The sequence below is a fragment of the Onychostruthus taczanowskii genome, unplaced genomic scaffold, assembly GCF_017590055.1.
Source record: "Onychostruthus taczanowskii isolate IOZ18803 unplaced genomic scaffold, ASM1759005v1 scaffold13, whole genome shotgun sequence".
Taxonomy (NCBI): domain Eukaryota; kingdom Metazoa; phylum Chordata; class Aves; order Passeriformes; family Passeridae; genus Onychostruthus; species Onychostruthus taczanowskii.
In genome coordinates, this window is record NW_024498462.1 from 6,837,418 (window position 1) to 6,862,345 (window position 24,928).

The following is a 24,928-nucleotide window of genomic DNA, read 5'->3' on the forward strand; positions in this document are numbered from 1 at the left end:
CCGCGCAGGGAATCAGCCCAGGTGACAGTGCCACATCTTCAGCGTGCAGAGGGAGCAGAAGCCTGGCTTGCAAAGATCTCGGCTGCCAGGCAGACAGATGGATTCTGGTGGAGAGAGCCATCCATAGTGTTTACTAGAATCAAATTAGGTTTGCCATCACGATGCAGCAATTGTGAATAGAAAACCATAGGCAGACAGAATTCACCACACTGCTTTTTCACTCTTTGAGGAGCAGACCTGTGTCTGTTCTTTAGGCTGGTGGCTGCTATATAAACAGACACACAGGTGATCACCCAGTTTCTTTTTAGAGTCATGAAAATGCTACCACTGGCAAAAAGGGGAGGGAAGAGAGGACATAAAACACCAGGTTACCATTATGCTAACAACCAAGTTCTTTTTTCCATACAAAACAATTTAATCACCTTTGATACTATAACACGTAATTGAAATCTAATACTTAAAAGTTATATCACCCAAACAAAGTAAAATGAAGCTTTATACATGGTATCATTCAAATAGTGCAGTACAGCTTTGGGAACAAACACACTAATAACTTTTTTAAAGGATGGGAATTAACTATAGCATTACATAAATAGTCAAGCATTTCACTCATGAATGACACCTTCATCTACTTTGTAGCATCACTAAAAATACTGACTGATAACCAATAATTCAATTTTAACTGAAACACAGTGACACTGCTCATCCCCAGGATTAGAAAATGAGAATGGGAGTTAATCACACCAGCAAACTATTCCATATGTTCTGGTGCTCCTCAGAAAAACTTTCATCAAATAATACTTTGCCATACAAACAACCACATTTTTTAAAACTGTAATGAAAAAAATCATCATATTCTACCTCAAATGATAGAGACACAAGGTAAACTTCTATCCTTCTTGAGAAAGACGGCGCCTCTCACTGAACTCACCTGAGCCACTTTTTTCACGCCTGCCTAAAACAGCAAGATTAGGCCCAAATTTTCAAAAATTGCCTTTATCAAGAGGAAGGTCTTACCTCTGCACTTCTACTACTGTTCAGCCTTAACACGAAAAAGCTGGAGACATCTGCTCTGGTTGCAGGGTCACTTTTAAGTACCAAAATTTTAAAAGCATAGTACCCGGACAAGATTGACAAAGCAAGGGGAACATCCAGCAACTGCCCTGACAGAAACCACCCCTCAGGATCCCATGCTAAATAGGAAGGACTTAGGATTTTACCCCCAAAAGTTTTGGTAGAAAAGGGGGAAAATCCATCATACCTGGCTTCTTCCTGGATCCCCAGAACTTTACCTTGCCTCCACCTGCTCTCTCATATCCAAAAGCTGAATATTCTAACTGATGGGACAAAGTCATTGATTGTCCCACCCCTGAATGATTGCACAGACAGCAACTTCAGGAAAAGGGGCTCTTACTCCTGTCTTTTTTATAAATCCAATCCTTTCAATGAACAAAGAATGTGTAGAAATTTGGCATGTCTTACGTCTCTAGACCTCTTATCTAATTTCACTTAAGTGAACATGACAGTTACTGGAGAACAGAGGAAAACTTTATGGCATACTCACCCAAGTTTTATTTACTTAGCAAACCTGTTTATTTCTGTTACATCTGACTTGGAATGTAATTTAGTAGCCTTGGAACCATACAACCAGGTCTAAAGGCAGTCAAAACCAGACTGAAGCTTTGTTTTGCTGGGGTTTTTTCAGCTGGAAAATGTACTTTTCTACACATCACAAGCATGACATTCCAGGCCTTAGGAGTTGTCTGATAGTGACTCAGTCATAAAACACACTCCCGAAGAGCCTCAGCAACATTACATTCCTATCTCTATGTGCCAGTTTCTGTCAAGACAAGTTAGCCCATCTTTTCTTAACCAACATAAAAGTGCCACCAGACTTCCCCTGAGGAGCTCTGCTGTCTGCTGTACGAGATGTATGCTCTCAGCTGAAGTCCATGGAGAATCTCCTGGAACAAAACCTCATCACTTCGTTACTTTTTCCACAGCCATTGGTCAACAGTGTTTGAATGCTAACAGTGTTCCTCGGGAGGTTACAGTCCCTTTGGTAACACATCCACCAACATAAAAAAAGAGACTCTAAAGGCCTACAACTTTTGTTCTTGTTTCCAAAAGTTACAAAACGAAGAAACAAAACAAAAGCAAACCATAGGCTGTAGCCCAGTGCAAGTCCGTATGTATTAAAATCATATCAAAAAGCTGGCGCTAAATTATTGTTTCCAAGTAAGTGCAAGAAAAACCACTTCCAAACCAACAGGCCTCGGCCTAGGCCGCAGGCTGCGGGGGAAGGAGCTCCCGCGAACGCCGCCGTGCACCGCACGGAGCGCGGCCGGAGCCTGCGGCGGGACGGGCTGGGTGAGGCGGTACGGGACCCCGGTACGGAACTCCCCGGGCCCGCAGTCCCGCCCAGCGGGCGGCCCCACGCCGGCGCGGGGGGCACCGAGCCGCGATCAGTTCCGGCGGGGCCGAGGGCGGGTCCCGGGGAGGATCCCGGGGCGGTCCCACCGCTTCCCGGCCGCGCTTCCGTGCGCCGCGCCCCGTCATGCACGGCGGGCGGATGCGCCGCCATTTTTGCGCTCCCTCTGCCGTGCAGTGACAATAACAACCCGGCCGGGCCGTCCCCCCTCAGGGAGCGCGGGCACAGGCGGAGAGGGGGGAGCGGGGCCCGAGCGGAGCGGCCGCGGGGCGGAGCGGGAGGCGTGTGGGGCGAGGGGCTGGAGCCGAGGCGAGAGAGAGCCGCGCTCAGCCCTCCCCGCTGCTGCTCGGCGGAGACGAGGCGGCCGGAGCAGGAGGGGAGCGCAAGGAGAAGCCGGGGGAGCGGGCAGCCGTGGGGAATTCTGCGGCTGGAGAGGAGAATTGAGAGGAATTGGTGAGCGGCGAGAGGCAGGAACGGAAACGCTCCGCTGGGAAAGGAGTAAAAGCAGAAAGGCAGCGACAAACTACGAGAAGAGCCAAAGTAATAAAGAAAAGGGGAAGAGGAGATAAAGTGATTCCTCCGATAAAGAAGAACGCGAGGAGAAGGAATACGGAAGGACTCTGCTGATGAGAAGGAGGAGTTGAAAGACACCCCCCCAGAGACAGCAAACTCTAAAACTCTCCCCCTCTCTTTGTCACACCACAAGGATTTGATGCCCCTCAGCCTGTTCACTTCTGTGTGTTCATGTTTCCCACAGGTTTCTCTTCCCCCAACCCCCCAGCTGCAGCCCAGGAGGTCAGACCTGCCACTGATGGTAACACTAGCAGCAGCTCCTCCTGCAAGAAGAGAAAGTTAAATAACAGCAGCAACAGTAATTCCGAAAAAGAAGAATTTGATTCCATTTCCTCCTGCACCTCTTCTCCTTCCAAAAACACCTCCTCATCATCTTCCTCTGTCATCACTGCTTCTTCGTGCTCCTCCTCAGGGGTTGCTTCCTCCAACCATCACCTCCAGAAGAAGCTGCGCTTTGAGGACTCCGTGGATTTTATTGGACTCGATGTGAAGATGGCTGAAGAGTCTTCTTCCTCCTCCTCTCCTGCTGCCTCTTCTCAGCAGCAGCACCAGCAACAGCTTAAAAATAAAAGCCTTTTAATTTCGTCAGTGGCTGTGGGGCATCATGCAAATGGCCTGACCAAAGCTGCCTCCTCTACTGTTTCCAGTTTCGCCAACAGTAAACCTGGCTCTGCCAAGAAATTAGTGATCAAGAACTTTAAAGGTAACCGGCCATAATTTGTCACAACCTGTGGGGAGCTGACAGTCAACTTTGTGTTTTGTTTTCAGCCTGCAAACCGGTTCCTTTCAAATAGCCCCAGGTTTTATGGGAATTGCTTTTCTGTGGTGAACATTTCTATACTTATGTAAAGGGGAGTCATGATTTCTGATGTGTGCTTGCCTGGTCATGTACACATCCTGGGCTACACTTTGCTGCTTGGAATTGTTTTTCAGACTCCCTTCACTCTGTCTCTTGAGAAGGCCTTAATTTGTATGTTAGTTGTAAGGTTTTACTACCTAAGTGTGTAAATTGCCTTTGTTTAAACTTCTAACATTTGAGACTTCTTTTCTAGTAATCCTGATTCAGAGTTTAGTGTATATTTTAGCCCAGTTTATGATAAGTCTTTGCATAGAACGTGGGTTTTTTTTTAATTGGCCTTGAATCTGCATGTCTTGTCTCTATCCCTGTTGTCTGTTTATAGGATAATCTGCCTGTGCTTAGTTTTAAATGTTGAAACTAAGGTGATTATCGGGCTATTGTGGTGGATTTCCTTTCTGGTTTCCCCACTTGCCTTTGAAGTAGGTAGTTCAGATTTTTGCAGTTTTTTCCTTGTAATGTCCTCACTATAATTTTTAATTGTAGTATCTTTTCTCTGTCTTAGCTTACTCTTACTTTACAAGTTTACATTATTTTATAAATTCTCTCCAAACATGTGTTTGAGATTTTTGAGTAATGTTACTAGAGACCAAGGTAGAGAAATTAAACTTTTCTGATGTGATGCTGCTTCATTTTCTAGTGAACAAAAATACAAATAGGTAGGCAGAAAGCTTAGCTAAAATGCTGCCATTTTTTTCCCTATGAAGATGAGGCTATCATGGGCTTTTTTTATTTCCTGCTTCTTGCTGTCTTCCACAATAGTCCACTACCTTGCTTTCCTGGGTTGTTTCTTTCCCCTCATATGTTTTGGTTTGTGGAGGAGTAAAAGATATTACCAAAACTAATTTTAAATTTCTAAATACACAATTGACACAAATGTTCTGTAGACACATTGCATTAGGTAAGGATTAGGACCCACTGTAATGTTTGCAAGAATTCATGATCACACTGTAACTCTTTGCTTTAAGGTTCCAGTTCTCAAAAATGCCCATCAAAGCATCATCATTTAATTTGACTGATTATTTTAAAATTCAGACTTGTGATGCTGCTCTTCAGTTGCTTGTGCACTTTTATCTTTAAGGGAAGTTAATTCTCACCTTTAAAATACCTGTTAAATGTCATGGATTGCATGTGCTGTGATCATTACTGCTTATGAATTGGTATTAGAACCTTGCTTAAAAAGGATGTCTTGGTATTCTGACAGCCTTGTCTTTTATTTACTCTCAGATGCTAAACTGAATAGCAATCTTAAGGTTTTTGTCTGTATCTTAGTGTGATAGCAATAACATCCTTCACAAGTTCAATAACTTTCTAAAATCCATAACCTTGGTGTTGGCTGCTGAGCAGCAGTCAGGAGTTGCTGGTGAAAACAGGCAAGTCACTTGTCTCTAGATCCAGATCAGGCAGCTAGTGTTGGGATATTGCCAGTATTGTAGGGAAATGCTTGGAAGAACAAAATAATTACTGCTCTGTTAGTTGTTTCTAAGGAAATCATAAAGATTTAAAATTTGGTTTTTACTTTTAGGTGTGTAAAAGTCAATTCTAATAGAGTATAAACTCGGGGCCAGTTTCACCTGTTGGTAGCATGAATGTGCATGTGTCATCTTCCTCCTCAGATTTTCTTGTTCTGTCTTCTCCATTTGGGAATCTGCTTATTAGAACAAAAATGGTCACTCTAGGTAGTTACAAAAATATAAAACTTTTAAATAGTTCCTATATGCTGAGGATGTGACTTGGGGAGTATCTTAGCATGTTGCAAATGCTGTGGTCTTGCTGAAGGTGCTGCAGAGCAGGGTCATCTCTAGAAAAGAACCAGAAAAAATAATGGAGAGGGTCAGATCTGGAGCTTTTGAACATTAAAAGAGGCTTATCTCTAAAAAATATCCACTTTCCAAACCCAAGAGAGACATAAATGGATTCCTTTAAAATGGGAAGGTTTTTCTTAGGACCATAAAGCCTGTACAATAATTCCAGTGTTTCCATGAGTGTCTCTTGAGGAGTTCTTTCCAACTGTTATTGCAGAGTAAAATTAATGAGCAGTAAATTAAAAACTGAGATACACACAACTGTGTATCTTTTAATGCATCATTTTTGCCTTTTGTGTTCCTTTCTTTTGGCTCTGCCTTCCTGGTAATGAGAGTATAAGGAAGGTATGATAATTCTTGCTGCTTTTAGCCCTTCTTGAGCTGCTGTGGCACAGGACTGTGATTTTTGTAAACCACAGGTACTCTTTGGGCTACCTGTGGTGTGTATATGGAGAGCAATGCTGAATTTCTTCAGTATGTTACTCTTTCAAATGTGAATAAGGCACTACTTTTACACAAATGCTTTCTTTCCATGTAAGTATAAATTAAAAGCTGGACCATCAGCCCATACATCTTTCCCCTCAAAGCTACATCCTTTTCATTTCTGTAAAAGGTTTTGCTTTATCTAAATATGTTCTCAAACTTTATATTTTTTATTTTAAAGATAAACCCAAATTGCCTGAAAACTACACAGATGAAACCTGGCAAAAACTGAAAGAAGCTGTAGAAGCTATCCAGAACAGTACTTCAATTAAATACAATTTAGAAGAGCTCTATCAGGTAAGTGCATTAAGTAAAAGTAATGGGTTAGGGCTTTTCTGTTTTGTTCTCAGATTTCTTTGCTTAAAACACTTGATATGGTGGTAAGAATATGGCATTTTGCTTGATAGCTGCTTTTGTCATTGAAAAACTTGTCATCAAATAGTTTCTTCATTTTACAATTGTGAGTTAGAATTTCACAAGACTTAGCATCGAACTTATGTATTTTTTTTACTTGCCAGAACAAAGCCCAAGGTATGGGTTCCCTTGCAGCAGTTGATGAGAATTAACTAAGGCAAGGAGCTGTATTGCCTTTTCTGTTTAGGGAGTTGTGTGATGTTTATCTGCTAAAGGAGAATGGTGAAATCCTCAAACACTGGTGTTTAAGAATAAGGTGATTTACATTAAAATGTAATTTCTTCTCTGAAGAAAGTATCTGTTCACGATCAAGTATCACAAATCACTTAAAAACTGAAACTTTCTGTTGACTTCTAGTAGGTAAATAGAACACCATTTTTCCTTCATGAATTGTATTATTTTGGTTTGATTGTAATTTTCAGGCATTGCAGCATTCTTTTTATTCTAGCAATTGAGAATCCAACTTTATTGCCAGCAACAGCTCTGATTGTGTTTTCTTAAATACTTTAGGAAGTGATCAGATTGAACTGCATTTCCTAATGTTTTTTTTTAATAAGCTCCACTTCTGCTTTTTCAGCTGAGTGTGCTGGGGAGATTTCCCCCACTTACCTTTTCCCTACTAATGTCACTTGCAGTTTTAGCAGCATAGCAATGGTGCTGCTTTAGCTGGGTATTAGGAAGCACTTTAACTTTTTACTCTACTTCTAAAGCCTTTATTACCTGGTTAGTTGTTTAATTTGTTCCTCTGTGTGTGTATATAGCCTTCTCACCATGACTTTTTAGTGTCTCTTCTTCCCCCGCCCTCCCCTTTTCAATAAAAGCTGCAGTTTGTATATGAGGAAAAAATCCTGTACAAGGCTTGGGGACAGATTTAAGGAAGAATTAATTGCTGTGCCTCAGTCCACAGCATTCTTACGATCACTATAGACTTTTGTAATGTTCAATTAATTAACTAAAAATACTGCTTTTTTAACAATTTGTCAGAATAATAGACAGTATTGTCATTTTTGCACAACTTGGTGGAAGTGATAGCAAATTACAACCAATCGTACTGGGTGGTATTGTAAATTACTTACTCTAGACTGAATAACTGTGCAAATAACTGTTAAGTGCTTAAAGGCTATCCAAAATTGTTTAAAAATACAGAGTTCTGTTGAAATACTTGCTTCTGTTTAACAGAGTTGCTTAAATTTTTGCTCAATCTTACCACAAGCTTAATTTAATATTGCTTGTAATCAAAAAACAAAAATAAGCTGTTTTGTTTTAAATCACAGTGTTTCAACATTGTTATTACTTAGATATTTCTCAGTGAAATAGAGTGCAATGAAGTATGTTTTTTTTTTAATATAGATCTAAAAATAAATGTCTTGATTTAAAAATAGTAAGAGGAATCACTAGTGTTTTTAGATGCTAACTAAACTAATGTCATTTCTGAACAGCTGCTTGGTAAAAGGATCTGATCCCAAATATGCCTTGGCAGACACCATTATCCAACAGAGAGGGGAATTATAAAAGAGTCTGCAGAAGTTCTGCTGCACACCTCAAAAGAGGATAATTCTTTTTTTTAATGGAGTTAAACTTCTTGCTTTTGGTTTAACTCTTGTCTGTGCTAGAAAAACCCACTGGATAAACATTTTGAAGCTTTATTTGTTTGCAGGGCCCAAGCTTCATACTTGCTTTGTTCTTCCTCAGCAAACAAAATTATTCCCACCCTTGAGTAGCTGAAGTGTTACAGAATTGAATGCTTCTTTCATAGAATAATTTTCCTTATATTAGTACCTGAAAGTAGAGATCTAGATCTTTGGTACCTGGTGCAGAGCTATTTTTTTTAAATCAATCAGATTTAAGTACTTCAGGAAGGTTGTGATTTTCTCTCATCAGAGTTGTGTTCAGTTCTTTTTCCTTACTACACAAACCCAGGTGTGGATGCTGCAGTTAAAAGGCAAAAAAAAACAAAGAGAAAACCAGAAAACCACATCTAACTGCATATGTGTTACACAAAGGAAGTGGGACTCTTCATATTTTCTCACCGTCATTAGGGCACAGATGCCCTAAACAGAAACGTTTTTTCCACTAATTCAAAACAAGATAATTTTGTGAACTAGAGGCCCTAACATGTATTAATACATGTTGATACATTTTAGATACAATCAGTATTGTCTAGTAATTAAGCAAAGCATAATATTGCAGTAGGGAGTTAATGTCTTAAAAATTAAAGCATGTCTGTGTGTGTCATCAACAAAGATGCAGAAGTTTTGTACTTTGTTCAAACACCCAATCCTAGCAGACATGTTTAACACTTTGGAATTTCTGACAGACAAATGTAAATGCTCAGCTCTGTATGAACACTCCATAAAAGTAGGTGTATGTTAATACATGCTTATTTCACTATTTATTATTGCATGCATTTGTCCATCTACAGTGCAGAAGCTAATTCTTTTAAATGTTACATGCTTATTTCACTAGGAGTTAATTGCATGCATTTGTCCATCTACAGTGCAGAAGCTAATTCTTTTAAGGATTTAGAGCAGCAGTACTTGTTTGATAGGCAGCAGTTATAACAGTGGTGAGATGAGGTGACCAGAAGTCCAGGACAGAGGCTGCTGGTGTCCTGACTTGGTGGGTTGAAGCCAGAGTAACTGTGGTTCTGCAGCTGACAGGCAAGTTCCATCCAAAACATTCACCTTCCCAGCTCTCAGTTGGCTTCTCCAAAGTGGAAGAAATTAAGAAACCTAGGAAGATTGCACTTGCTGAAGTTCTAATCAGGCTCTTCAGGCTCAGTGTTTTCCATCCCCTCATTCTACTGAATCAAGTATCAGGTTATATCCTGGTTTCTTACTTGCTGCTGAACCTGATTTTTACCATAGCAGAATAGAGTTGAGCAATGCTCATAAACTGCTCTGAGCAGTGAGCTACAGAACACATTTTCCTATCACTTTATTCTGTGTTTGGTGTTTCTTAAGTGTTGAGGCTAGAGTCAAACCTGTTGCTATTTCCAAATATTATGATTTGTATACTTGGGTGATAATTTTGGCTTTCCTTACAGTCTTCATTCAGACCTGTTTTGGTTAATTGGCACATTCACTCTCTTGCTATACCTGTTTACTTCTGACACTAAGCTCATGCAGGTTTGGGGAGTTTTGTGGTTATTGTGTGGGATGGTTTTGCTGTGGGGTTTTGGTTTTCATGGAGGTTTGGTTTGTGTTTAGTTGGGGTTTTTTTAACTCCTCCGTGTGCTAGAGCCAGTGTTAGATGTAGTGGTGACTGCTTGCTTTGTGCTTCCATTTGGACAGTTGGGAAATATTCTGGGGTAATGGTATAGGTCTGCTCTGTGCACTTCTGAGCTGTGCAGTCTCTCCATGGTTGCCTGCAGGTGCTGGGGAACAAACTTTATCTTCCAGTCCTTTTTTTTTTCCCAACGAAGTCTTTTCCAATAAGTAAATAATAGCACAAAGCATTAATTGAAAATCAAATATGCTTCTCCTCTAGCTTCTACAGGTGTTTTACAGAGTAATCACTTACTGTGTCTTTCACCAGCCTGCAAAGAATTAAAGTTGCTTAGTTGCTTTCGAATTCTGGGCAATGGGTTTGAATTTTAGAAGTCTTGAGATATACACTAATGAACTTAAGAATGATTGTTTGCTTGATCAGTCTCCAGGATATGGCCCCATTAAACTTCTTTTCACTTCTTACTGAGCACAGTGGTAATTCTTCTAATACTTGATGAGATCTAGAAATCTGGGATTGTCACTGTAAATGCAGTCATGCTACTAATATTCAGGATTATAATTAAACTTATTCAGGCAGGGAGTTGGTGGATGGATAGATAAGATAGATAACATATGTATACATATGTACTTTTGGGGGTGAGGGAAGCTTAATCAAGGAAAGGACTGCAAAAGGAAATAAATCTGGCAGTGCTTTTCCACTAATATCAGTGGGACTTGCAGAGCACAGCAGTTAATAAAATTAATACCTTAAGTGACTGCTTTGAGGTATGAAGCCCAGCAAGCTACTGGAAGATATTAAAGCACCATCCTTGTTTTTAGAGCTGCCAGTCCTGCAGTTCCATGTGAGAGACTGACAGTCAGCTAAATTGATGGTGTGTGAGCTGTTGAGGGCACTGCCTTTATCTCCTGTTAGCAGTGCAGTGCCATGTCTGTCTCTGGTGTTTTGCATGCAGCAGTTAGCTCTGTTAAAAGCTGTGAGAAGCAGAATTCTTGTCTGGGGAGGGACGTCCTCCTTTCTTGTAAAACTACATGTAAGAATATAGCAAGATTTGTTTGTTTCTCTTTCTCTTTACTTCAGGCTGTTGAAAATCTCTGCTCCTACAAGATCTCTGCAAATTTGTACAAACAATTGAGGCAGATCTGTGAAGACCACATTAAAGCACAAATTCACCAATTCAGAGAATATCCTTTTCTTAGCTGTTGACAAGCCAAAATTGTTTTACTGCAAGTATATAGTGATGGATTTCTTTGACTAGTTCATTACATTAGGCCGTGGTAATTTGAATTCCTAGGTTTTGTGTAATTGGTTTTTCTTTTATTTCTTTGTGGGACCTAGGAGAACACTACTTGTTCCTTTATGCCTGTAACCATTAAAAAGTTTCTGAGAAAGATTCACTGGTATTTCTGAAACACTGACAACTTACAGAAATTTGTGTTAGATCTGTAGCAAGGTTTAAAAAGCAGTTATTTGCTGTATTATGTCAGTGTTTTTTATATCAAACTTGCCAAGCTTAGATAAAGTGAAAAGTCATCCAACAAGTAGCTGTTGGGTTTTTTGGGAAAAGTAATGGTGATCTGGCAGCATGTCAGGTTCTGAGGATCAGGATGTTTTATTTTCAGAAGCTTGAAGTTGCATCAGGTTGACATCCTGTGAAGTGGATATTAATTAGTACCAGAACTATGCAGTGAGCTGAATAAAAGATATATTTGAAGGACAGAATTTATTTACTCTTAACATGAGCTGAAATTACAGTGTAGTGGTGAGCTCTTACATGTATTGGATATTGTTGGCTTTTGAGTTATGGGGATATGTATGTTTGTTCCATTCCCCAGAGATGGGGATTAAACAAAATATTCAAAATTATTTCAATAATTTTTTTTAAATTTGTTCAGATAATTTTGATTTCTCATTATTAACACAAAGACCCTCATTAAAAAATAAAAATAAATGTGTTGCAAGGAATTACCTGGTTCTTTCTGAGAGTAGGTGAGTTTGTTGTGCTCTCTGCTAAGTGCCTTTAAAAATTATAAAGTTGGTTCATTTCATTGTTTGCACCATCTATTAATCATGATTTTTCTTAATGATTTCTTCACGGATTCATTGGATAGTGTCCTTTTTCTAAAGAAAATAGACAAATGTTGGCAAGATCACTGCAGACAAATGGTAAGTTTATCTTTTTTAAGGAAAACCAGTTGCTTTGTCAGCCTGTTTTGCTTAACTTTGATTTTTTTTCAAACTTCTGAAATGTCTTAAATTTATGTAAGGTTTCTTTGTGATATACAGCTGTATCTAATTTGTTAGAAATCAAGCCTTGAAAATACTTGCCTGTAGTGTGTTTCTTGGCATATGGGTCTGATCTTGGACACAAAGACACCCCTAACTCCTCATTGCCAGTTTCATGCAAACCTTTCTCCTTTATACCTATTTTTAAAGGAGCTGTTCTGTTATACAGAAATATGCAAAGTGTCACATTGGTCACTTTGCAGGGATTGGCAGAAGTTGTTAAATAAATCAGCAGTGTCCAAGAAAGAACTGCCTGAAACTGATTGGTGGGGTTTCTTGTTGTTGTTGAGCATACTTGGTGTTGCTGTTCAGTTTTGAGAGTAAAATGATTGTGGCTGTTTTATTCCTTCTGGTGACAGATTATGATTAGAAGTATCTTTCTGTTCTTGGATCGAACTTACGTACTTCAGAATTCAATGCTGCCATCTATTTGGTAAGGGCACAAAGAATTAAGTTATTTGGGGGGGCAGAAATAAAATTTGGGGGTGTATTTCAACTATTGCTTATATCTTGCTGATTTTCAGATGGATTTTTAATATGAACCTCATAGTGACCTTTAAATTACATGGTGAATGCATGAGTGCTTGTTGCAAAGGAAAACTTTTCATTTATTTGCCATAAATTATAGGATTGTTCTAGAATAGCTGTGATCCCAAATTTCAGTGAAGTAGATATCAGCCTCCAGTTTGCAGAGTTAAAGGAAGGGGTCTGGTCAACAGACCAGAGGTGCAAGGGTTTGGGGTGCCCAGTTAATTGCCTTAGCAGGCACAGTATTTTAAGCTGGAAAGAGTTACTTAAAAGCAAGATACACTCTTTTGGACTTCAACTTCTGCTCCTCTTATTAATTAGTATATGCCTTACTGTTCTTTGGTACCTGAATTACTTTGCAAGAGATTGATGGAGGGCCTGATTTTTTCTAAGAATGACTATACCTATAGCTCCAAATTCATGGAAGGTTTTAACTGGGACAGTCATTGCAGAGATCCTTGTCTGTCACATCACTGAATTCATCTAAGCTGTCCCTAAGAACGAGAGATGAGCAAGTGGTGGACAAAAAAGGAATATTGTTCAACACCATAACCATGGACTTGGAATCCAGGATGACTTTTTTTTTTTTTTCTCATGAAGGTTGGGGTTCCAACATCCTGTCAACCAACTGAAAAATAAAGATGTTGCAAAAGTTACATGGTATTTAGGAAAAAATATCTGCATTGGTGTTTAAAATGTGTAGCTTCATGTTGGTGTAGTGTCATGGTTTATTCTAGTGTTCATATATTTGTTCATCTTGAGTGATTTGGAGGCAGAGGAATGAGCAATTAAAGAATGCTGGTATTGGCCTCTTTATTAGATTTACATCATGTTTTAATAAGAGATAAGGGATTTATTCTTTAACAATTTATTGAGCAGTCTTTGCTTTCTTTTTAGGGATATGGGACTAGAATTGTTCAGAACTCATATAATCAGTGATCAGAAGGTTCAGAACAAAACTATTGATGGCATTCTTCTGCTGATTGAGAGGGAAAGAAGTGGTGAGGCTATTGACAGGAGTTTACTGCGAAGCCTCCTGAGCATGCTTTCTGACTTGCAGGTGAGTAAACCTGTTTCACCTTTAAACCAATAAATAGCTCAAATTCTTACTTAGTGCTCAGTAAGCTTCACCCTGGGTTGCTCTCATGTTGTTTCCTCAGATTTATCAGGACTCTTTTGAACATAGATTCTTGGAAGAGACTAATCGCCTGTATGCAGCAGAGGGACAGAGGCTTATGCAGGAACGAGAGGTATTTCAGATGTTTAACTGTATTTGTTGTGCCTGATGTCAAAGCACGTGTCAGGGAGTAGAAATATTCTGCTGCCTTAGTACACAAGGCAGTAGTGTGACCTTTGTTTTCCAGTATTCTGAAAAAGGAAATACACGTGCAGTTGCCTTCAGTCACAATGCTAATGATTTTTGATTAAAACTGAAGCTTCTTAAATTAAAACTTGTGTCAGACCAGTACTGTCTCTCTTTTCCCCTTCATGTTGTTTGTTTTCTTTAACATACAAAACTGCTCTGGCATTTTCAGGTCCCGGAATATCTTCACCATGTCAACAAGCGCTTGGAAGAAGAAGCAGACAGAATAATCACTTATTTAGATCAGAGCACACAGTAAGTGCAATCTCTCTTGGCCTGGTGGTATGGGCTGTTGGGCTCCTCTTCTGTTGAGGGCCATTTAAGTAGCTGCAATTTATTTCTGTTATTGACTGACCATCAAATGCTTTTCACTTCCCACGGTTCCATGTTGACAATGAAGCACTGTCTTGGCTCACACAGCTAATAGCCTTTTCTTCTAAGTCACTGTTATTTTGGCATAAATGTTGTTAAGTATTTGCTTGAAGAATAGGCTGCCTCTCCCAGCCCAGATGTCTCTTTCCTGCTGAAATGTAATTAATCAACTGTTGTCCTACCTGAAAAAGATAAGACTTGGCATAGAGTATTCTAAAGCTAAAGCCTCTGAATATTTGTGAAAAGTATTTGCATATGGAGTCTGGGAAATTATTGAATAATTTCATTCTCCAATCTTTTCTACTTAGAGGCAGGATTTCCTCCAACACAGTCAGGTGGAGGTCCTGTAACGTAAAGCTACAGCTGTTGTGTCTGAGAGAAAATGTAGGTCACTGATATCAAAACCTTTCTGAGAGAGAGGTGTTTTATTGCTAGTGTCATACGTTTTGATTTCCTTCCTCTTTCAGCTGTTAAAAGCTTTTAGCTTGTTCAGTGGCTTCCTTCTTCCATGCCAGTATTAGTGGCCAATTCCCTGTTTTGTTTTAATACCTCTTGACTTGAGGTCTGTTTTATTTCTCCTTGGTTTGTCTCCCAAGACCTGAATGTCCTCCCACAACACAGGATTAGGCATATTATTTGATGAATTCTCCCCAACTTCTTCACTGATGGAATCATTGTCCAGCTGTGTACAGGTCATGTATAACAGGCTTGTTGTGTGAATTAAAATCATCAGTCAGCAAACAGGAAAAAAAATATTGTTTACTCGGGAGAAAAAGGATAAATATGTGTATAATAATTTTAAGTCTTTGGCCACAGGTAATTAGAGCACTCCCAATGATAATGTAATTAACATAATCTCAAAAGAAGGATTTTAAATTGTCAGTAATGGAAAAAGGAAAAGTAATTCTAAACATTTCTTCTGTAGGAAGCCACTAATTGCTACTGTAGAAAAGCAACTTCTGGGTGAACATTTAACAGCCATTCTTCAGAAAGGTAATCTTTCTTCTTTATAGAAATGTTTCTAATTACTGCTTCAGGGCTTTCAGTTCCTGTGCAGAGAGAAAGCAATGGATTGGGGTGCTGGGGGAGGACAAACTGCATCATTCCTTAACTCCCTTTGCTCCTCAGTTCCCAAAATAGCACTGGCCATTCTTCTGGTTGGAGATAAGGGGACACTGTGCTGTCTTCTGATAACATAGCAAAGCAAAAGGAAAATTAGAACAGGAGACTCAAGCTCCATGTGTTAAGTGGCATTTTGAAGACTCGGAGGTAAAGAAAGGAGTACACTTTGAATTATGGCTGTAACAGAAAAGGGAGATACTGAGTACTTGCTGCTGACAAAAAGCAGCTTGTTTTAAAAATGTAGTATAATTTGAGCTATGGAATACATTGCCTCAGTTCTACAGTAGTCTCTGTGGAGTCAAGTGACCCTCTCTTGATCTGAGAGATAATTGGAAATAGAAACAGATGCAGCAAGAGTTGAATAATAAACAATCAGGTCCTTAGTAGCCAGATTCTGAATGAAACAGGTATGTGAGCATCTTCCTGCACTTGTGTAACAAACTCTTCATTGAGGGGAGTATCAGTCTTTACCCATCTACTTTATTAGACCCTTGCTGTAGAGCATCAGAGCTTCTCCAGAAGGTTAAAAAGTGAATGGTGAAGATATTTCTTGAAGCTGATTGCCTTCAAGCATCTGTAAGATTTATTTTACAGCTGGAGCTGAAACTCAGAGCTGTCTTGCCAAGGAACTTTTCCTATGAATCAGTACAGTGTAAACTTTTCAAATCTTTAGGGAATAGTAAGGCAGAAGTAAGCAAAGATGTAGTGATAAGGTTGTTAAATAAAGTGCATGTGTCCTAAGTGCAATAAAATAATAAGATTTTTAAGGTTTCAGTCAGATATTTTTTGTTTCACTGCTAAATTAGGTACTTCAAAATAAAAACAAAAAAAAAAAAAAAAGCCACCACTAATGGTTTGATAAAAAAATACTAGTTTTGAAGAGGCCTCACTGTAGTAATAAGCTGTGCTTTCTTTGGGTTACTCTGGTTTTAATTTCTGTTGCAATTCTCACATTTGCAGGTCTGAATCACCTTCTGGATGAAAACCGAATTCAAGACCTGTCTCTCCTGTATCAGTTGTTCAGTCGTGTGAGAGGTGGAGTACAGGTTCTCTTGCAGCACTGGATTGAATACATAAAGGTACTGTTCCTCCAACTCTGGAGCAGATACCACTGTTGTAGCAGTGGGGTTTATACACAGATACTTGAGTAATCTCTGTAAGCTATTGCATTTTTCTAAAAATTGAAGATATTTGGTTATAAACATGTATTTAATAGACAGCTTTTGAAATATCCCAGGAAAGGTACACTAACTGTTCTAGCTCTATTGAAGAAAACAGTGAGCATTCAGTTGAATTATTGAACTCCAAATACATTTGGATTTTATAATCTTGCTTTTAGTTAGTTTGTGGGACAACCATATTTCTTCAGTAGTTATTTGGGTAATGGCAGAATGTTTGTCTTCTTCCTAATAAAATTTCCTGTGAGAATGAGTGGTTGTTCAAGTTATGAACCAGCTGAGATTCAAAAACCACTTGAATATCAGTTAGGATGATTCATTTTTTCTCAGTGAAAATGTCACAGAAAATTTGGTTGTTGTGAAAGAAGAGTATTATGAAATAAAACTTAATTTAGTGGGAGCATTACCTGTGTAAAACCTGAGGATATAGATGATTAAAAAAGGTGTGTTTATTTTGTCATGCAAAACTTCATTTCTTTAGACTGAAGTTTTGAATCCATTCACTTTTTCACCAGTTGGTTTTGAATCAATATGCAAGGGCAGGGATGATTAGATAGTAAATACTTCATAGTACAGTAATACATAATAAAGTAATACTTTTGTTGTTACTGGAACTATATGAGTACCAGAAACAACACATTACAAAGGTAACTTAAGATTTTAGAAGTCTTGTAATTTACATTAATTATTCAGGCTAATTGAAAGATATGTTTTATTTTGCAGGCATTTGGTAGCACCATAGTAATTAATCCTGAAAAAGACAAAACCATGGTCCAAGAACTTCTTGATTTTAAAGACAAAGTTGACCATATTATTGATGTTTGCTTTCTCAAGAACGAGAAATTTGTAAATGCCATGAAAGAAGCCTTTGAAACATTCATTAACAAAAGACCAAATAAGCCAGCTGAACTCATAGGTATTTTTCTTCAATTTCGTTCATGTGAGAATTTGGGTGCTGAGTTGCTGATGTACTTACAGATGGGATATGCTGGAATTGTGTGTTAATACATGCACAGTGCACATCAGACTGGGGATCTGCTGTGCCACCTGATGCAAGGGAATTGTTTGGGAGGGTAGCATCAACCATCAAAAGCAAACTGGTCATCACTTAACTGGCTAGGCTATAAAAAAGTGCAGAACATCAGAATTTGGGCATTCCAGCAATTGGCTGGTGTCCAGACATGAGAATACTGCTAATAATGAGACATTTTCAGAAGCTTACATAACTGTGCCACCAGCACATGTGCACAGAGCTGTTAGGGGTTTAATGTGTGAAGGGAAGAGAGCTGAGGATGCACTGAACCTCTCACGGTGTGGGGACAGATCTGGTTTGTAAAGAATGTTGCTGACAGATTTGTGCATTACGTGCCTGGTACTCTGCACTTTGGAACCATTTCCCACACAGTGAATAATGCCTGCTTGGCAATTGGCTGTGCTGTTGGGCTTGTGGAGTGATACTTTCTGCCCTCCTTTTTTGTATTAATTCCCTAACTGTAATGTGCTTACCAGCCCATTTGAAATTAAAACAAGCAATCTAGTTTGATTGAAACTGGAAATTAAAACAAAATAATGATATGCTAGAGAAATTCAGCAGTATAGGCAACACATTTAAATAGCTGATTTACATATTTTCATCTGATCTTTTTGTTTCTATTACAGCCATGTCAATCTGCAACAGCAGTGGCTTTACTTTGTGATTTTTTTTTCATAGGCAAAATATTTTTAACATTGTGTATGATAATAAAGTCAAGATGCAGGCATTGCTGATCTGAAAAAAGATGCTAGGCTATAATGTTTGTGTAACTTTATAGCCTCTCTGAAAATGTATCAAGGTAGCTGTTGTGAGGCTGATAGAAAGTGATTTCAGGATCCTTTCCATTGTCAAGATTTCATAATATTAGATGTAGAGGTTTTTGTTTCACTGTGGTATTAGGCATGTGCTAAACTCTATTCTTCAACACTCTTTTAGCTAAATATGTGGATTCAAAGCTTCGTGCAGGCAACAAAGAAGCTACTGATGAAGAACTTGAAAAAATGCTGGATAAAATTATGATCATATTTAGGTTCATATATGGTAAGCATTGGGGTTTTTTTTGTGGGGATACAATTGTTTAACCAGTAACGTAAAGGTATTTTGAAATTATTTTTGCAGTTGGGTTACATTTTCAGGTGTTTGTTCCCTGTGGATGTGTTTTGTTGGTGTAGTGCTGTTTAAATACTTTGCCTGCCAAATTGCAAATAACAAAACCTGTGGAAGTCTTAATATGAAGGCCCTTTTTGTTTTTCTGAGCTTTGAATTGGGTCTTTTGTAGGTGAGGTTTGTTTAAAACCAGCAGTGCTTTGTGATCACTTGGAAATCTCATCTCTTACAGGAAAAGATGTCTTTGAGGCCTTTTATAAAAAAGATCTAGCAAAGAGACTATTAGTTGGGAAGAGTGCATCAGTAGATGCTGAAAAATCTATGCTTTCCAAACTCAAACATGGTAAGTATCTACGTATCCACCTACCTGTCGTTTCTATCCATCAGCTTTCTTTTAAAAGGAGTTGTTTTAACAGGCCTTCACAGAAACACTGTTGATATTTCCCCTTTCCATGAGGGCAGAAGCCTCTATGCAGGTCCTGAATGACTGGTGGGTTTTGAGGAGATGCATTTGCTTTTAGTTTTGTAGTTATGGCAGGAAAAGCCAAAACTCAGGAACGTAAAAGTGCACAGTGTATCTTGGCCTGTGGGATAGAGTGGAGGTTCCCTGCTGAGTAAATCGGTGATGTGCTCAGAGAAAAGGTGACTTCCAGTTGTTCTTCACTGCCAGCAAGTCTTCTCTAGTCTGCTCTTCATTGTTTCATTGGATGGAGCCCTTGGTGGTAAGGGTGAGATTTTTAGAGCTTGATCTTGTTCTGCCATCAGGAGACAGTTTGAAAGGCAGCTGGTAGGGATTAGAATTGTAATCTGAGTGACCAGTGCCACTATAGTCAAAGGATGAACAGTCAGGTCCATATGGAAAAACAGCTAGGTTGCAAAATAGCTACCACATCAAAACATCTTCCTTTCTCTTGTGTATAACCTTATTCTGTTCCTTAATTAGAATCCAGGTCTTTATGTAAGAAAATCTGGTGAAAAAGGTCATCTTGCTTATAAGTACATTCTGGCATTCAGAATAACTATGCTGAGGTGTTGAAAATAAACAGATGAATTTCTAATATCTGTATTTGCTCTTTTGTAGAATGTGGAGCTGCTTTCACCAGCAAACTTGAAGGAATGTTTAAAGATATGGAGCTTTCTAAAGACATAATGATACAATTCAAACAGGTACTGAGGGAAAGCCCTGTCTGTCCTGTCTGTGCTTTTGAAAATATTACTGAATTTATTAAAGGTTTTTGCTGAGCAAAAAAACTGAGACAAGCTTCTTCAAACAAACAACCAACCCACAGCAATAACAGAATTGTAAACTTAGAAAAATTTTAACACCAGCTCTAAGACATTTTTAACACCACTGTATTCCAGTGCCTGGCTTGGAAGTTTTTTCACATTTAGTTCTGATGATTTTGTAATGTTTTGATTACAAACAATTTTTAACATTCTTTCCTCTGTTCACACTTAATTAGATAGATCTTCACCTCAGCCTGCTAAAAGACTACATTTGCTGTTTTCTTCCTGTATGGAAGTGCCTTTTGAACTTCAGAAAAGTGCTCATTCTTACCTTAATTTTCTTGTAACTTGCAGTGTATACAACAAAACTTCATGTGGTCACTTGTCTTTTCTGCTCTTGCAATGCCTGTTCTAACTTTTCAGCTCTATCTGAAATATGTATAATTAACATAGCTCTATTTCAATTTATTTTGTTTCTCTTTGCAGTATATGCAAAATCAGAATGTCCCTGGCAACATTGAACTAACAGTGAATATTCTGACTATGGGTTATTGGCCAACCTACGTGCCTATGGAGGTCCACCTGCCCCCAGAGGTAATGAACATCATGGATTATACAAGTATTGACCTGTCAGAAATGCATCTTGGGATCCACTGACACTTGGTTTTCAATATGCATAGAGAAGGAAATGCAGAATTATCTTTTTAAAATGAAGTTTGTTTTCTTGCAATTCCCTTTATCATTCTAAGCCTTGATTTAAGGTTTAATTGATTGTGGAGGAGGGAATGATGCTTTTAAAGTAGAAATTGTGTTTTAGTGTTTTGGGATTTTTCTTTCTTCAGATGGTAAAACTGCAGGAGATTTTCAAGACCTTTTATTTAGGAAAACACAGTGGTAGGAAACTTCAGTGGCAGTCAACACTAGGACACTGTGTACTAAAAGCAGAATTTAAAGAGGTGAGTCTATTGTTTCTATTGCTCCTGTTGTGTTGTTGGTTCCAGGTCTGGGTTGTACATTAGGGATATATGGGGAAGCTTTTTTTTGTGCTGTGATGGAAAACTTCACAGTGTCTGCAACTACTTTTAACCTCCTATCTTCCAGATATTGGTAGTTACTGAGCTACCAGATGTGTTAATGTCTAAGAACATGCACCCAATTTCTGTATTGGTGGGGAAAGAAAAGCCTGTTGGGGAAAATATCTACTGGTTTTAGCTCCAGATTAATAAATGGCCCTTATTTTTATAGTGGGGAAAAAAAGGGGACCATGTTTCTTCAATGGCCTTACTTCATCTGATAGCATTAAGCATCTTCACAGTAAGCTTTTACTACTGAAATACAGAAAAATTCTGGATTGTACAAGAACACAACTGTTTTGAAAGGATTTCCACTTACTCCCCTTCAGCATTTCTTCATGGACACAATATTCTCATGAAATAGGAATGCTTACCACAACAGTTTTCAGAAAAAGTTAATGGCAAAACAAATATTATCAGACTTGATTGTTTCAAAGGTTCCTTATACTGTGTTCCTTAAACTAATGTTTGTGTTAGATTTTGACTTAAAGGCCTTCCAAATTGTAATTTTAAGCACTCAGTGCTTTAAGACTTGTCTGGAGTCATCTGATGCATATCTTGGATGAGTTTTGTCACTGGATAGAATAGTCCAGCCTTGTGGCCTCAAGCTTGTGCTGCATTTCGTAGTAAACACAAGTGACCAGTAACTTCTATTCTTCCATATTCTCAAGTGAATAAAATAACACCCTGTTAGTGAAATAACTGACATACAAGAGTGACTTGTTTCTCATGTTCCCCTCACTCCTTTCCCTCCACCCCCCAGAAAAAAAACAGCCTGCTGATATCTGTTTATTTCCTTTGTGACAGGGCAAAAAAGAACTTCAGGTCTCCTTGTTCCAGACACTGGTGCTGCTCATGTTTAATGAAGGAGAGGAGTTCAGTTTAGAGGAGATAAAGCAAGCCACTGGGATAGGTTGGTATCAAAAACAACTGAATACTTCCAAGTGTTCTTACTAAAAAAACCTAAACAACTTGTTTCTGCTTTAGAGGATGGAGAGCTGAGAAGGACACTTCAATCTCTGGCTTGTGGCAAAGCCAGAGTACTGACTAAAAGCCCCAAAGGCAAAGATGTGGAAGATGGTGATAAATTCACATGTAATGATGATTTCAGACATAAGCTCTTCAGGATAAAAATCAACCAAATTCAGATGAAAGAAACGGTATATTTTTTTTAATCTCTGGGGTTTAGATCCTTGGGTTAAGAAGTTTGTTGCCTGCCCTTTTACAAGCTTTTTTCTCCCGGTTATCACGTACATACTGATATCTCTGTCAGAGTTGCACATGTAATTTGGATGACAGCACATACCTAACAGTGGTGATTTAACTGTGTGCCTCTGTACTAAGACACCAGTGATGCTGGATGTCTCTAAGTAAGGTTAAGAGAAGTTCCAATTCTGAAATGTTCTTTTCGTCCTTTATCATTCCATGGAGCTTTACTGACTGTGAACATGGAAAATTCACTGTGGACTTGTTTCTCTGACAGCCATCCAGTGTAAAATCTGAGCAAAGGTTTTAAATTTTTGTACAAGTGTGTTTTTCAATAGACAATCAGTCTTCGTATTTGTAAAGGCTTTATGTCAGATATTTGACAGCAGGCATTTCGCTGTCTTACGCTGAGAATTGTCTTGGAGGCTGAAAGAATTGTTTTGACAGTGCTGGTGCTCTCATTAAAGCTTTTCTAAACGGGTCCTTCAGGTGGAGGAGCAGGCAAGCACTACAGAGAGAGTGTTCCAGGACCGGCAGTACCAGATCGACGCTGCCATTGTGCGGATCATGAAGATGCGCAAGACGCTGAGTCATAACCTGCTGGTGTCAGAGGTCTACAACCAGCTGAAATTCCCAGTCAAGGTGCTGTGCTGAGTTTTCTACTTCTGAAACCCTGTCAGTTCTTTTTATCTTCCCTGGCCAGCCCTCTGTTGAACAGTGCTTCTGTCTAAAGTATGCATCTTTTTGGTATTAGAGAGGGCAAATAGTCACTTTCAGGAATTTTTGAAGTGCCAGTTGTTACTAAAATGTATTTCCAAAGGATTTCAGCCCTGGAGTTTGTTAGCAGTAAGGGAGCAGCTGGCTTTCCTTGTATGCTGCTGTTCTACTGTTTGCAGTGTTCTGGCAAGGCATTCTTGAGCAAAGGAGAAAATGCTTCAGATCTCAAAACCAGTTCTGCGTTGTAATCTTAACTTGGTTGATACTTCTGAAGTACAGTGGTTTTTCTGGATTGATTATACTGGTTAATATATACATACACAGATATATAGGAATAAAAATAAAATATTGGTGAATGTCTCAAAGCTGAAGAAGCCCACAGTTGCAATATAAAATGACTGGCTTATTGTGTAGGAATGGAAATGTCTTTTCAAACAGACAATGATGCATTGTTGGAATTCAAATATATGGTGCTTTCTATCAATGGAATTGTAAAACAAAAGGTCCTGCTATTTAATTCCATTGTATTACCATGTTGAGTGCCTGCAGGTCTGTAAGTATTGCATAAACTGCAGTTGGGCTGTGTAAGATTATAGCAGATCATTTAAATAATTTTCCTCACTTGTTATCATGAGGCATTTTTATAAAGTTCCTCCCCCAACAAAATCACAGGGCACACAAACTATTGCACAACTCATTTGCTTCAAGAGGAAATGAAACTTGTACTTTTACTGGCTAAAAGTCAGAAATAGAAACACTTTGGTACATGATGCACAAACAGAACTTCTTTAGAGTTCAGTTCAAACAGCAGCAAGTATCTTCCCTTTCTGTAAAAATCTGTTTAGCTGCAGGTGATAGCTAACTTTGTAACTTTCTCTTCTATCAGTTATACATTGCAGACTTTAGAAGCTCTGAGACTTCAAATTATTTTTTTAATGGGGATTTCTGTTTCCTTGGCCATCTCAAACAATATAGATATTGGGCTCAAGTGGAAAGAAAGAACCAAGAAGCATTGACTGCAAAGTAATAATGCTGACATGTGCTTTGTTTTACAGCCTGCTGACCTTAAGAAGAGAATAGAATCCTTGATTGACAGGGACTACATGGAAAGAGATAAAGAAAACCCGAATCAGTACAACTATATTGCATAAACATATGTTGGCCTTTGTTTTACTGCACACTTGGTGTCCTACACAGTTGCCAGTGGATAAACTAGCCTCTTGATCCCGTTAATTGACTTTTTATACTACCGATGATTGAATGAAAGCAGTGTCATGGAAAAGTATAGTAGAGTGGACTTCTTTCAGTGGTTAACATGCCCATTTAAAGAGTAATATTTACATTTTAAGAAGAATGCTGTTGAACTCTTTGCATGTTATTTAGTAAGATGTGCAGAAAGCTGAAAGAAAGTACCTGGTCTTTCTGATTCCATTTGTCTCTGGGTCTGAAGAGGAGTCCCTTGATATATGACAGATATTTTTCACATCTTTAAATGGAAACAGAAGGTTCATTACTATAAGAAAATAGCCTTTAAAATGCTTAAACTGCATGCAAACTTTTAATTTACTGTACAGAATGCATTTCAGTTATACATACCATTGGTTTGGTTGATGCCCACACTTGGATTTTTTTCTCTTGAGGGGGGAAAATGGGGAGTAAGTCAAGCTATGCTTATTGCTGATCTAATGGAAAATATTCTTGGTTGCAATTAAGACAAAATGGTGCCATTATAAAAGGATGTATAAAGTTTGCAGTGTGGGCATATATACTGTATATACAAACACCATTCTTAAATAACTGCTACAACAAAACAAGTTCAGATTAGATTTATATGGCTTGCCTATGAGACTTGGTGTTCACCTTTGGGAATTTTAAGCATAAAACAGCCATAATGGAAGGAGTGACAGTTTTTACTAGTCATGGGTA

The 24,928-nt window shown here is 38.6% G+C and overlaps 1 protein-coding gene across 1 annotated transcript; it reads left to right on the top strand.

Moving 5' to 3' along the window:
• The first annotated feature begins 2,513 nt into the window (after positions 1 to 2,513).
• Positions 2,514 to 24,593, top strand: CUL4B (cullin 4B). Its single transcript, XM_041396340.1, has 20 exons — positions 2,514 to 3,707; positions 6,330 to 6,445; positions 10,871 to 10,974; positions 11,887 to 11,956; positions 12,436 to 12,509; positions 13,502 to 13,664; positions 13,765 to 13,854; positions 14,140 to 14,222; positions 15,265 to 15,332; positions 16,422 to 16,540; positions 17,363 to 17,555; positions 18,609 to 18,713; positions 19,012 to 19,122; positions 19,861 to 19,946; positions 20,493 to 20,600; positions 20,849 to 20,962; positions 21,887 to 21,992; positions 22,067 to 22,239; positions 22,775 to 22,927; positions 24,058 to 24,593. Exons 1-20 carry the CDS (start codon positions 3,176 to 3,178, stop codon positions 24,151 to 24,153), a joined length of 2,664 nt encoding a protein of 887 aa, XP_041252274.1. The 5' UTR covers positions 2,514 to 3,175; the 3' UTR covers positions 24,154 to 24,593.
• The last annotated feature ends 335 nt before the right edge of the window (positions 24,594 to 24,928 follow it).

Excerpts from the sequence above, each read along its gene's own strand:
- CUL4B (XM_041396340.1), top strand. The coding sequence starts at position 3,176 with ATGTTTCCCACAGGTTTCTCTTCCCCCAACCCCCCAGCTGCAGCCCAG. Across the intron at positions 14,223-15,264 it reads TATTTAGATCAGAGCACACA|GAAGCCACTAATTGCTACTG; the intron begins GTAAGTGCAATC and ends TTTCTTCTGTAG. Across the intron at positions 21,993-22,066 it reads AAAGCAAGCCACTGGGATAG|AGGATGGAGAGCTGAGAAGG; the intron begins GTTGGTATCAAA and ends TTTCTGCTTTAG.